Source organism: Cinclus cinclus, chromosome 3 (assembly GCF_963662255.1).
Source record: "Cinclus cinclus chromosome 3, bCinCin1.1, whole genome shotgun sequence".
Taxonomy (NCBI): domain Eukaryota; kingdom Metazoa; phylum Chordata; class Aves; order Passeriformes; family Cinclidae; genus Cinclus; species Cinclus cinclus.
This window is the reverse complement of record NC_085048.1, coordinates 41268825-41283459: the sequence shown is the minus strand read 5'-3', so window position 1 is coordinate 41283459 and position 14635 is coordinate 41268825. Positions and strand designations below refer to the sequence as shown.

At 34.0% G+C, this 14635-nt stretch overlaps 1 protein-coding gene across 1 annotated transcript in view; it reads right to left on the bottom strand.

The window, feature by feature from the left end:
• GRIK2 (glutamate ionotropic receptor kainate type subunit 2) overlaps positions 1 to 14635 on the bottom strand; it is a 354252-nt gene that overhangs the window by 162503 nt on the left and 177114 nt on the right. The window contains exons 7-8 of the mRNA XM_062489908.1: positions 5383 to 5526; positions 3995 to 4102 (exon numbers count right to left, since the gene is read on the bottom strand). Coding sequence (XP_062345892.1) covers positions 3995 to 4102; positions 5383 to 5526 — 252 coding nt within the window. The remainder of the gene's footprint in view (positions 1 to 3994; positions 4103 to 5382; positions 5527 to 14635) is intronic.

Below are 14635 nucleotides of genomic sequence, written 5' to 3'. Positions count from 1 at the left end.
ACTGCTTAGCAATTGCTGAAACATTCCTCTGTTATCAATGCTGTTTTCAGCTCAAATCCAAATCACTGCCCCAGACAAGCTAATATGAAGGAATTTAACTCTGTCCTAGCTAAAACTATCAAAATATTTCACCATCCCCCCTAAAAAAGGAAGCACTCAACATTCACAAAACTTAAACTTTGCTGAGTTTACATTTGCTCTAGAGCACTTTACTGAGATTCAGTCTTATGAGATGCTAGTGTGTTGGAGAAGTGATTTATCTTCATTAATACGTAAGTATACTTTCAGGTATTATTATTTTTGATTTTTCTTCACAGTTCTCCTTAGAAAATTGCATTATTTTTGCTCTGAGTCAATCAAAACTGTGAATATGAATCACAGTGAAGTGCCACAAGCATTGTATTAGGAAGGATCATTGCCTTTCTGCAGTGCTACCTGTTCAACTCTCAAATTGTCAAATCCATCTATATGGTCTTTATTTACTTTTGTGGAGCAGTTAATAGTAGTGGTGATTACATCAAGGAAATAATTATACTCCATTAGGAATTATAATGTTTCTTCATATTTCTGTATTTCCCATTTGCAAATTGCTTCATTTATTTTGCTTTCTTTGGGAATATTAATATTCATGCCTTCTCTGCCAACTATAACACTAATAGCAATACTTCGATACTTCTGGATCCCACAGATTTACTATGTCTTTTTTTTTTTTCCTCTCTTACAAAACCTGTTCTTTATGCTATTTACCTTTTTTTTTCCCAGATCGTTATTAAAGATACAAAATAAAACAAGATCTTACACTGATATGCTAGACAATTAATTATAACTAATTTTCTGTCATTTATGTTCATCCTATGTGAAGGTTTCTGAGCAAGGCTTCAAGCCAGTTGTAACATCGCTTATTCAGAATATGTGGTCCTCCAGTCACAAATTTTCATATCAAAAGTGGCATTAAATTCAGGTATTTTTTATCTCCTTGAAGTATAAAATAATTTTCCTCACAATGCAGCCTCAGTGTAAAGACTGATTGACTGCAATTTAAATTATAATTTATTATGCTGAAGTGTCACAAGTTTGGATCTTCACTGTGCTTAATCATGAATAGTTTCTGTCTGTCCAAAGTGACTGTAATAAATTTTTGTGTTCTATTATATTAGAAGCACTCCAATCATCTCTTAATTTTGTCATTTTCATCTTACAAGGTGCTATCATTTTTGGCGGACATGAAATTTTATTTGGAAACATATACTTCTTATTGACTGATGCTTGATTATCACCTCTCATTCTAGAGTTTCAGGGACAAGTATTTAATGTAAAATCTGGGATTGCACATAGCATTTTTTTAAATCAGTGACTTCAGCAGTCATTGAACATATAACACATGATTTAGGTCATTTCCCAGTTATACTGGTTATACTAACCAAGTAATTTATCTAGTACATATTTTTGCAGAATCTGAGTTTAAAAAAGCACATCATCTAGCAATTCTTCGCTATATTTTTTTTTCCCCGTCCATCAATATTTTTCTCTTCAGGGATTCCAGCTGAAATTGTTAAGTTAAACTCTTGTGCTTGAAAAAAGAAATATTTCCTTCTCATTTGGAAAGGAGTTAGAAGAAATAATAACCGTTTACAGTATGGAAACCTGGCATACATATTTTGGTGTACAGAATTATTATCTCCCCAACTCTTCTCATCTCACAAGTGGGAGGATATACAGAAGAAAAGGGAAAAAACTGTTCAGGAACTCTTACAACATAGACAGAGACAAGATGGTTTGGGAAGAACATTGAAAACATCAGATAAGAAGATGGAAAAAAAGGTTCCTGAAGGAAAAAGTAGAGAGAAAGGGCATGGAAAGAGATTAATAGGTACAAGGGAGAGGGATTAGATGGGAAGGGAAACAGGCAGAGAGGATCTGGAAGGAGAGGAATGGGAGAAGAAGGAAGAAAGAAAAGGAAGGAGTAGCAGAAAAAAGGGGAGAAAGAGTGTGATATAGAGAGATGGAATGCACATGTGGAAGGAGGTAGCGGACAGAGGGAAGGGTGACTCATCACAGCTTTAGCAGAATTAAGTCTTGGAGGGAAAAATCCCAACTTTGAGGCAGCTTTTTTCAGTAATAGAGCTGGCTAAAATGTACTCTTTCTACTAGGGACTGTCCTGCTCCAAAATTTAATCATTCACTCTGGATTCAAGAAGAATAAGGTTTGTGTTCTTTCAGAATAATGAAGTTCAAAGAGAAATATTCCTGTGTGGGCATTGATTTATCTTTCTCAGTAAAATATGCCATACCTTCCACAGGTTTAGTAAGCAATTCAATCAAATGTGCATACACTTGAATTTTCTTTTTCCTTATCTCATCTCTGTACACCCCAGAGAAACTGCTCTGGTTTTGCTCATATACAGTAACTGATTCTTTCTGCTCCTTCCAAAGATTGTCAATGCTTTCTGGTGAAAAAAATAATATTACTACTTCCATTTATCATATGACCAAAATAAGCCATGAGGGTAGCAAAAGTATCTTCCTTTTCTATGAAAATCTTTATATATAGCTCAAGCACAAACTGGTTTTTCTGTTTTGTTTTTTTTTTCTAATATCCATATGCTTCAACAATTATTTCTGGTTTTGTCTCTTACTTAACCTTCAATATAACTGTTTCCCAAGTTCCTTTTTTCTATTATATGTTTTAGGGTATTACTCTATTTCCTGTTGAATTTTATTGTCTTCCATATTTCTCTGTAGACATTTTTTGCTTTATCTCTACATTTTGACTGATGTATGTATCTCCTAGTGTATTGTCAGCTTAGATTTTATTTTCCAGAAATTTTATGTTGCTTTGTGGTTCCCAAATGTCACCTAATGTTCTTAAAGCAATCCTAAATTACAAATACTTCCTTCCCTCATTTTCAACAGCTGTTATTTACATGAAAACTTTTCAGCCACTACTGACTTATTTAGATATAACTATGGCATCAATTCTTCGATTTCTGTTTCCAGTAAGAGAAGCAGGTTGCACTATACCTATTCTACTTATACACCATACTAATTTACTTTTCAAATCTAATCATTACTATATAATCTTTTCCCCTCCTAATTTGCCAGAGCTCACTTCATGGGAAACTTCATAGGAGAAATCTAATGTCAGTGCATTGCTGAACATTTTAAAACATAGTTACATTCTTGAATCACAGGTTTTCCACTGGACATCAAGGATGTTATTACCTATGTAAGTGTTTCTTATTACCTATGTAAATGTTTCAAGACAAGCTCATGGTTTCCGAGCTTTTACAAATCTTCCCAGTAGAGAAAATAATACAAAGCTGGTCTTGTGAGACAGAATTTTGGGAAAGTATGTCATGTTAGCTTCTCCATTCAGTGATTTACAGAAGAAAGGAATTGTAAATCTGCAGTATGGTCCCTCCCCTTAATTTCTTTTTTTTATTTGTCGGCACAATTTTCACCTTGGGGCAGTAATTGATAGAACTTTATCTGAAGATGAAGGAAAACATAGTTTTTACAAAACACTGAACACCAGATCTAAATGCAAACTACAAGGCAAACGCCGGTTGCAAAACCTTTGCCTGCTGATCACAACATGAGACACTGTAGCTTTCAGCAATGGCCTCTTCAAGGCAAGGTGGCTGGAGGGAAGATGATCTCATTTCAGATCATGGTGGTGTCATATAGGCTGGCCAAATGTCAGTACATGCTTCCATGCTTTTAAGTTCAAATATAGACAATATTAAGCCACATGGAAAGAGCATTTCCCAATTCTTTGGACTCTCCCTCCACCTCTGTACAAGAAATATTAACGTCAGAAGACAGCTAAAGCAGTCAGGATACCAATTCTTAAATTTTTGGCACTGTTTATAGAGATATTGGGTTGAGAGCAGGTACACTCCTTCATGTAATACATTGAATACTATTGTAAATGCTTTTTGGGGGTGAATTTTGTTTTGTTTCCCACCTCCTTGGAGGAAAATGTCTTACACACCTTTTCAAGACCTTCTTCCTTGAGGCTGATGACATCCAAATCAAAATCTGTCCTTAAGCCATTAGTTTTGTTGAAAGTTATCCTGCCTGTGAGGCCTTCCCAGTGGGCCTATGGAGAAAGAAAAAACAATTTCTAGAAATAAATCTTCCTCTTCTTTTTTTTTTTCCAGAAAGGACAAACTACTCCTGCCAAAACAGCATCATTAATTATTCACTTTATGTAAATAATTTACCTTATGGCTAATTTTTGGTTTTAAATATTTTGTATTTATTTTTTGCTAATGAAATGAATCTTTCAGTCTTCATAGACAATTTTTTAAACTCTCCATGGCAGGCAATAGACTCTTCTACTAAACAGATGTTTAGTTTTCATTCCTCCCTCATTCTTGCATGCATTTCCCCTTCTGCTTCCCTACACACCTCCCCCTTCCTGGTCCCCAAGCTTCTATGCTGGACTTCATTAGTTTTCTCAGGAAATTTCATTCAAATAAAACCTTACTTTTATAAGATGCTGATTCCCCTGAAATCACACTGAGACAGCAAAAATTGAGGTCAATGAGACAGCCTTCCTGAGCTTATTCCTCTCTTTTAATAAAGTCCAATAGCCTCTTTTTTATATAAATTAAAAATCTACCCTAGTTCTGAAACTATACAAAGTTGGAGAGGAAATGCGGGAAATAAAATTATCATCCTAGAAGGAACTAATATTGAAAAAAAAAAATACATTCCATTGCAAATAATTCTCCACATCATAATATTTTGTATATACAGATTGAAAAACACTGTATTAGGATTAACTGTATGAGAGATTTGAATAGTCTTCATTATTCACCTTTAGCACCTTAAATCTCCTAGCTAAATTTACTATCACTTTCATTATCTAAACAGCATCTTGGGTGATCAAGGAGACATATAGTAATTTACCATACAAAATTAATAAAAAAATAATTTAAACTAGGAAGTAAAATTAATTCCTGGCCCCTTTAAACTTATGCCAGTATTTAGTTGCTGAATTCTCATAATCAGTCTACAGTTTAGAGTTTCAGTCTACAGTTTAGAGTTTCAATTTATGGTCTGCAGTTTCAAGTGTCTTGGTTTTTATGCCACAAATGCTCCACACCCAATTATCTACAGACGTAAGTTTTATTCAGAATGCAATTATTTCACCTTTCCACATATTTTTTGTTCCGATACTTCATGAAAACCCACTTTCAAATAAAAATGCTGTATAGCTTCTTGAACTCCTTACACATAACAAGATGTGAGAGGACCATCTACTGGGGGAAAAAAATAAATAAAAAGGCAGGAGCCAAACGGAGTGAAATCAAAAGAAAACAGGAATTGGGAGAAAAGAAAGCAGAAGGGCAGGAACCTTTATTAGTAACTTACCTCCTTGATGAGACTCATGAAGCGGGTCCCAAAGCGCCATGGCTTGTGGCGGTTGCACTGCAGCGAGCTGACAGTCATCTGTGGGAACTGCTGGACAGCCACCGACACCACATGGACAGCATCATACATCAGCGCTGCATCCGTCTGAAATGAATGGCGACAGAACCGTGAGCACAAAGCAAACACATGGAACAGGTCAGCAGAGAGAGAAGGAATCAACAAATTAGCGCTGCTCATTCCGCTGAAAGGAAAAAATGGTCCAATTGCTCGTGCAGCACTGTAAAATGTAGCCTTATTACCAAGTCATATATAGGTTCAGTCAGGATCTTCAGTCAGTCTCAGCTTTTCTCTTTTTAATGCTGTAAAAAGGGCTCAAATAACTACTTTTCAGGATCATGGGAGTACACTAGCATCTGATGACTCATGTTATTTTAAAAGCAGTACATTAGGGAGCTATACAAATCACTGTGTGCCTGTTTGATTCAAGTTGGTTATTTTCACGAGTGACGCAAAAGAAAAAGGAAAACAAGTTGACAAAACCCTAGCTATAACAGCAAGTGTACAGGTTCAGGAAGTAATGTTTTATGTTTTGAAATTACAGACAAGATTCCATCCCAACAGTACTCAATTGATTCATTAATAATTTTTAATGTGCATCAGTTCAAATCCCTATGGCAGAACTAATAAGTATCTTCAATAAATCAGAGGTAGATTAGAATTACATCAAAATGCACATTAATTTTAATAGTTTTCATGTCCCATCCTAAATAAATAGACTTAGACATAGTGTTTGCTAAATAATGTTGTACTAGCAAAGGGCAGAGACAGCCTCTCAGCACACACTGTCATGCTGTACAAGAAAGTGATATCTCTCTCCTGTTATCCTTGATAAACAGAGGCCTGATAAGCCTTGGAACCAAAAGCTCAAGAGAACCTTAGATTCAGCTGGTGGAAACGAGTGCTATGCCATCTGCTCAGCATACCTTAGAGAAAAAGGACCTATTTCCCCTTCCCATTCACATAATTAGTGAGCTGTGAAATTAGTTCTTTAATGGATAGGAAACCTGGAGATTATTGCGCTTGTCACAATACAATACAATGCAATACAAAATGAGCTTATATAGCACCTTTCATGCAAAGGCATCCTGAGGCTCTTTACAATAAAACTAAACATAAATATGCAAAAATATTCTTCCATTATAGTGCATAAGCTACTGTTAAAGAGAAAAATATATGCTCACATTTAAATGGCTCTCCCAAGGACAGATTTCTGAATTCAAACACAATAAATCATAATTTTAAAATAGCCAGTATGAGAGGCTTCAGTGATCTCAGGCTCCAAGCATTTTATGCAGGGGATCCAAATCAGTCAGAAAATATTTTTGCTGCCAAATTGTTCATTATCTTCAAGGCATTAAAGTGCTTTTATGGCAAGCTGATGTTTGACAAGGAGGCAGTGAAACACCAAAAGTTGGAATGACATGCTGAGTAAGCGTCATGCAAAGTTTAATATTCTAGAAGCAAGACTTGGCAGTAGTTGAAGTCTAGACAACAGCTTTTTTAATAAACTACACAATAAGTACAACACATAAATCTGGCTCAGAAATGCAAACCGGATTTTAAATCAGTTTAACTTCTAAAACTGTAGTCCTTGCACCAATGAAGGAAAATTGAAACTGTTATGAGACTTTAGCAAAAATAACTCACAAAGAAGCTGTCAGAAATTCAACACCAGCACCAACTGATTAATTAGATGTAAATTTGGAAGCAGAACTGTTAAGACTCATCAGAAGGAAGCAAATGGACATTATACCAGATGCAGAAAAACTTGGCTTTCTGTCAAATTTTATAAGCCACTGAAGTAGAAATCTGTAGGATGACAAAAACATCCAAAGATGTCAGCGGCGCATTATAAGCTCCATCAGATATACATTGTGAGGCATTGGAACAGGTTGCTCAGAGATGTTGTGGACATTCCTATAACTGTGAGTGCTCAAACCTGGTTTGAACGGAGCTCTGAGCAACCTGGTCCATGACAGGGTTAGGATTAGATGATCTTCAAGGTTCATTCCAACCCCTTAACATTCTATGACTCTGAAAATATGTTGACAAAATCTATCCGTCAAAGACAAAGCAGATGAGGAAGAAAATGCCATAGTGTCACATCCATAACTAAGCTGACAGGCCCTGTCCTATCAGATGGATAAATCTGAATCTGCATCTACCATTTACTACTGTCCTTAATATAAAGTTACAAATATATCGGAAGTTAAGTATATCTAGATTTTCATGCAAAGACAAATATGTTGCTAAAATTATTTTTAAAAGTTTGAATAGTTCTTTAAATATTCCAGAAGAAAATGTCCTATTCAAACTAAAACAAAAGTAAAAAATTAACCTTGATATATAGTATTCTTATTCTCGAATCAGTTTTGTATTAAACTGAACTGGCTCATTAAAAATTTCAATGGAAGATATTGTACAGTTCACTTAATGCATAGCATGAGCCAAGCTCATTCTGATGATTAGTAAAGTATGTATATACTTCATTACATTTTAGTTCTTATGCTACCTTTACCTGAATATTATCCGAATAGTACTACTACAATAAGTAGAATACCTTATAATTTTCATATGCAGCTTATTATTCTCTTCAAGATCATGTTTGTCTTCCTATCTTTAGTCAGTAAACTTTTTTCCTTGTGAGATAAATCCAACTACATTTAAAAGGTCAAATTGTTCATAGGGTTTTGCTTAGTGTCTGATGGTCACTAATGTATTCTGAAAATTTAGTCCATTAATTAAAATAATTCTTATGTTCTTTCAGGTGTGACTTCCTTAGCTGCAACAAGAATGAAATGAAACTGCAAATGCTCACAAATGTATACCTGCATTTGTTTCCTAGGTGACCATGACAAAAGTATTCAATAAATGCATAGAAGTGAAAGAATACTTTGACATTTTATTGCCATAGTCCTTGAAAAGGTGTGAGCACATTAAAAAGCAATTCATATAAAGTCTTTAATCCATTGTGAAACTTATTTCATCATATATAATAAATACTTCGTTACTGACTGGATCTCAGATCATAGTATCATCTGAAGCAATCTTAATTCAGATTGACTGTGGTGACTGGATTAAGTGTTAACATGCCCATTTCATATTGCAACACACTTTTCTTGCTAAACTTGTATATATGGCACCTGGCCTTCCAAGACTTTAGAAAAGAATGAGATTCTTGCATTCCCATTTGGCAAAAGGAGTGTAAGTGCGCGAGGTGGAGCATGTTCCATAAGGAATAAATTTTCCACTGGGCTTTATAAATTGTATTTTATTTCTTAGACAAGAGTAATGCCCTGGATAGAACACTTGATGCAAAGTCAAGTTGTTGGATTTGGGTTTTTTTCAACTCCCAATATATCCAGTCTATTTGTAGACAGGTTTATGAAGGACAGAAATTACATATTAAAATATGAAGAGTGAGAACAGCAGCTGCTCATCTTTAATCTAAGAGCCAGAGCAAGTAGTAGAAACTGAAGGTACAATGAACAGGACAGCTTAAACAAATCTGCTCCCTCCCTAGCATAACCATTTTAGGGAAAAGGAACATTACTTAGGCATCAGTGCACAGTAAGGATTTACAGTGGAATACTTACTCGTTTCAAAGCCATCAAAAATGTCCTATAATCACACTAGCCAATGAAGCAGTACTTCTCCTTTGAAAATTAATTGCTCTTCTCTTTTATATTTAGTGGCAATTTAACACACAATGCATAATTATTATTTAGGAAACCTTGAATAAATGGCATATTTCATAAACAAACAAAACACTCCCATTTTTTTGTTCTACCACCTGCCTTTCATTTTTCCCTGTATTACTGTTATATTTTAGATTATTTCCATTGTGAGCAGAGTGGACAGAAATAGGCCTCTGCCCAAGGTTTTCTTTTTATTTTCATTTGAAGACTGATTTCGTTAGAGAAGCTGCCTCTGCTTCCTTTCTTCTGAACAACTTAAAAAAAAAACATGTGCAAGAAGTCTGACGACACTTAGAAGCCAAGAAGCAAAGACTACCTACAGTGCAGAAGAGGTCTCATTACTGACATTATTACCTTCCTTAAAGTTTGTCCTCTTTGATAAAAAAATCAGAAAGTTGAACTTAAAATTTACAGGACACAAACTACAGAAACAATGATAGGTTACATATAAAAATAAGATTATTTTTACTTATAAAAATCTGCAGTTTCTTTATTACAGATTCTACTAATGCTTCATCAGAAAATGTTAAGGGCTAGATCTTGTATTATGTTAGGACAACGTGATTTAAACCCACAAAACAGAGTAACAAGTAACATAATAACTTTTTCCTCCAAATTTTGGTATAATGTGGTGTCAGTGGTGGTAACATCACTCCACTAAATTCATTACATATTCTTGATCAGATGCCTCCAAACTCTACCATATTCAGATCTGCCCTACAAAGAGATTTTTCAAGAAAGGTCCAGAACAAGAGATTAATATCAAGGAAAATTTGTCTTTTCCAGGTGTGCTAAAGAACACAGAAATTAAGCGTGGATGAAAAATATTACAAAACAAACAAAAAAGCCCTTGGAAACTCAATAGGAGTTATTTTATCTTAGTGATAGAGCATTAAGTTGTATTAAAGTATCTTTAACAATCATTAGGAGAACTTCTGCATAAGCCCATCAACAAAAGACATTTCAGTTAGATGATGCCTGGCAAATGCAGCACCATGCACACAAATTCCAGAGACTAAACATACTACTACTACTACTCACAGAAAGCTCTCCCCCACTCAAGGCAATTATAACAAGTGAATGAAATTAAGAACAAATGGCTTGCAAAACTAGTTCCTCCCCTCCTCAGCTAATAAAATCTATTGCCCCTGAAATCATTTCACTTGATTCTCACTTGCTAACACATCCCACAAAACCATTTTGCTAAGTGAGATTTAATAAATCTCGCAGCCTGGGATTAAATTTTACTGTTTTATGAACTGTTAAATTGCTTTGTATGCTTATTAATGCTCATGTTTTCTTACTTCTTGACACATTCCTAACTCCACTCTGGAGTACAATTAAGAAAAGAGTACAGATATGTCTTTTCACCCCCAAAAATGCATTCCAATAGGGAACAAGATATGAGCACCAGCAAGCTATAAACAATGTTTATCTAGCATTCAAAAATATGTTAGCTTTTTTTCAAAATGCTCTAGTATTTTAAATAACACATAGTTGTTTAAATTATTTAACATTTGGTGGTCTAGTGAATTTTAACAGGGGATTGGTTAACAGAGATGTCTATGTGATTTTAAGTAGAGACAAAACGGATGTCAATTATTTTCCCCATCACCAAAATACTTAACATCCAAACAAAGCAAATTATTTATTTCATAGATTATCAAGAAAGACTTTACACTAACAAAATTCTTTATTTTTTTTTTTCTCTAGAAAAAGTGAACTGGTCAGGCAATGTTATGTTTTAAAGTGTAATTTTTTACTTACACAGAAAGGCAAAGGACAAGAAAGGATTTCTTCTTTTGCCGTAATGACTCCTAGTTTGATGTTAATTCGAAGAGAAATAGCAACGTGGAACATGAACAATGGCAATTTTTTTAGAAAATGCCAAGAGAAAAAAGGCATACGAAAAGATTTCCAAATGAAAATGATATGTTTTCCACACTTCTTGTCATTGCATTGTCATTATATAGGAAAGAATATACATTCTTTATTGACAGAATAAACATGTATTTCTTGGTATAAAAGTTTGAAGCGGTAGAACTTCTTTCATCTCTCAGAACATTACTCTTAGACAGTAATGTCATTTAATAGAATATTTAGGTGCTAAGAACCTGGCAGTATATGAAAATGAGTTAGGTGGGTAGCCACTTATTGCAGCTTGATTTTAAGTAATTGGAGATGAAACTTTCAGACAACTTGAAATTTTGTCCTAAACAGACGCATACAATCTGTTTAGCAAGTAGTTTAAACATGCTTCCCTGAAATAAGAACATCAGCAGTATTGACCTCTGATTGAAGACCAGAATTTCATTTTAGCAAATAAAATGTTAAAAATTTAGAATGCAACTTCAAGTGAATAGGAAAGTTTAGAGGTTTTTTTTTTTTTTTTCTGACAAGGACACCTTGTAATTCTTGTGAAGGAAGAGCTTAAATCTTAATAACGAGAGAAAATTTCATTTAAGGGAATAAGCAATGTTAAGGAAAATTCCCTGTCTGACCAGTCACTCATACCACCTGAGCTGGGACAGAAGCCCCTCTGCAGCCATGCCAGAAATCATTCAGCCTGTATGGTGATCTGCATTTATGTGGAATAATGGAATAAATACAAACAGAATGGGCGGGGGGGGGGGGGGGGGGGAGGGGGTGGAGAGGAGGGCTGGAGGGGTAAAAAAAAATTCTAATTATAATTTTTTGAAATTTATTTCTTACATATTCTATTTTCTGTGACTTTGCAAGATCCTGCAGATGTCTCATCGTGTCATAAACTCTACTAATTCAAGAATAAAATCACCTTCAGTGTATTGCTTGCAATAGCAAAAGTCAACTGACTGCATAAACCTTTGCAGAATATGCTTATAATATGCAATTAGGAACAAGATACTATGATGCTTTTATTTAAGATCCATACCTTTATATAGAAGTGTCTACATGTGCCTAAAAACAAATGTAACATTTCCAGGTGAAAGATATTCTGAAGTACTTTCTCAACCTTCCTTCTGAACTTTAGAAATGATGGTATCAGCTATAATTTATTTTTTGCAACAAAATACACCATCACACACTTATATACCTTAGGGACAGGTAGCAAAAATCTAATTACAGGGAACAACAGGTCATTATTTGGTCTTTGGTAGTCTATTCCCTTTCAACTGTTCTCAAGTTCAAAAAATCAATGACTATGATCACTGCAACTCCATCAACCACATCCACAATAAAGACCTGACTGCTACTTATATTAGCTCAGCATTCAAGACTTGTCACACCACATGAAAAGTCCTTCTTCATGAGCAATTCATAGCTAATTACAGAAAGATCCCACTCAGCATACACAGTGAATACCTTTGTACCCACATGCAACAACAAAGTACACCTGGCAATGGAAATGAGAAGTATAAAGCTAATATAACATGGAAATTAAATGTGAATCTGATCAAAAAATAGACAGAAAACCCCACACATTCTAAAGAATTAATCTCTAAATATTCTAATTGTGTACCCTGTAAAAATATTACAATGTTTGAGGACTTCGGAGGTTCCACATCTTCAAATTTGTTAGGTAAAATGAGAAAAATAAATGTATATTGATGATTTTGAATGCAGATAAAAGAGTTATGAGTATTCATAATAAATTTCCTATTCCTGCTTTAAATTTCTCTTCTTTTAGGAAGGACTAATGATTCAGACTTTAATATGTTCAGGAAAAAAAAAAGATATTATATGTACAGCATTACCAAGTTCATGTTTGCAGGACAAAACAAATTTTTAAGCAGTATAAAACAAAAGTAATCCATGAAAGAGTGTGTATTTATTTCAAAATAGAATTCTGTTTTATGTCAGTCTTTTATAATCCTTTTATTAATTTATGTCCTATGGCTCTGTTCTAAATAAGTAATGTTTTTTTTTCTTTTGAGCTAGCATCCCCTTAAAATCAGTAATACCTAAAGAAAAAGGTATTAAAAGACACACTGCTGGCCTGCAACTTAGAAAACCAATCTTTCTTTAGATTTTAAAAGTAGATATTTTATGTGGGGATTTTTCAGTCTTTTAGACTGTTTAAAGGTTTGGAATTTTTTGGTTTGGTTTTGTTTTGTTGGAGAAGCATATCTATTCTTAGATTCTTCATTTTTTTCATAAATCTTTGATCATCTTGTCTGCTATATGCATGATAGACTAAACAGATTACAGAAAATCAAATTATCTTGGAATATTACTTATTTTTTATTTGCCATTGTGCCTCCACCAACTGCCTTTCACTACATAATTACTTTTTAATTTCAATTAAGTTCTCCATTATTTAATACTTATTTCAGAAAAAAAACCCCTTTTTATCATGTTATGATGCTATTTCTAAAAATCAGATTCTCATAAATTGTTGGTTCCAGCTTCACAGAGCAAATACAGAATTAAATACATTGACATATCTGCATTAAACACATTTTGTTTCAATTAAAATCTGCTTGCAGTAAGGCAATTTATTCAGTGATTGAAAAGCTGCATTCTGATTTGTGACACTACTTTTCTGGGCTATCTTCTAAAACTGCCCTCATAAAAGCAGCTATCATTGACTATTATGCTAAGATATTAGCCCACAAAAATTTACATAATTTAAGAACAGCTTCAAACTGTGGTGGTTCTGGAAAAGATGAGTAACTTTTAATGGCATTCTCCACGACTAGTGAAGAGGAGTACCTTGAAAATTAAAGCTCATTTGAAATACTAGGTAGTTAGATATCCTTTAGTTAGATATCCTTGAATACCAAAGCACACAGACATCAGAAGTATATTAAAAATAAGGTTATACAAACAAAGTAAGATAAAGAAAAGTTGTTGTGTTGGGTTTATGTACATGACCTTTTCAAAACTGACCATTCATTTGTAGTAATTCGGTGCTAGAAGGAATATGAGCTTATTAATCAGAACTCAAATTGCTACTGTTATGATGTTAGACATAGATGCTTTTCTGGTGAATATAAGAACCAACTACAGTCTTCATAGCGATCAGATCTTTTTAAGATATATTTGAAACTTGATACCTTCAACAAAATGTGTAGTAATATCCAGAATTCAAATTCACACAGTGATCCATCCTGAAAATCTTGGAACTCTCCCTAAGCACAGTTCACTTTCAAAGGGATATTTATATCATGAAGCCAACTGATAGTATATAATTTTCATAATTACTAAACCAAAAATAGCAATTGAAAAAACTGAATATTCTTCCAGCTTTTTCAATACTCCATCAGGATTCCATCCATCAGGGTAACAGTCAAATTACTTCACGGCGTCTAATCTACATTTAAAAATAAAAATGTCCCCAAGCTTATGCAGAAGTTTTAAGATTTTTTTTTATGTCTCTGACTAATGTGGTGAGAATTGATTTTTCCTGAAACATACATGTACCTCTTAACTATGCTTAAGCAAGATTTAATATTTTTCATAAAATTTATGTTATTTTTCAGAACATTGTCCATGTCTGAAACTGCAGACTGTAA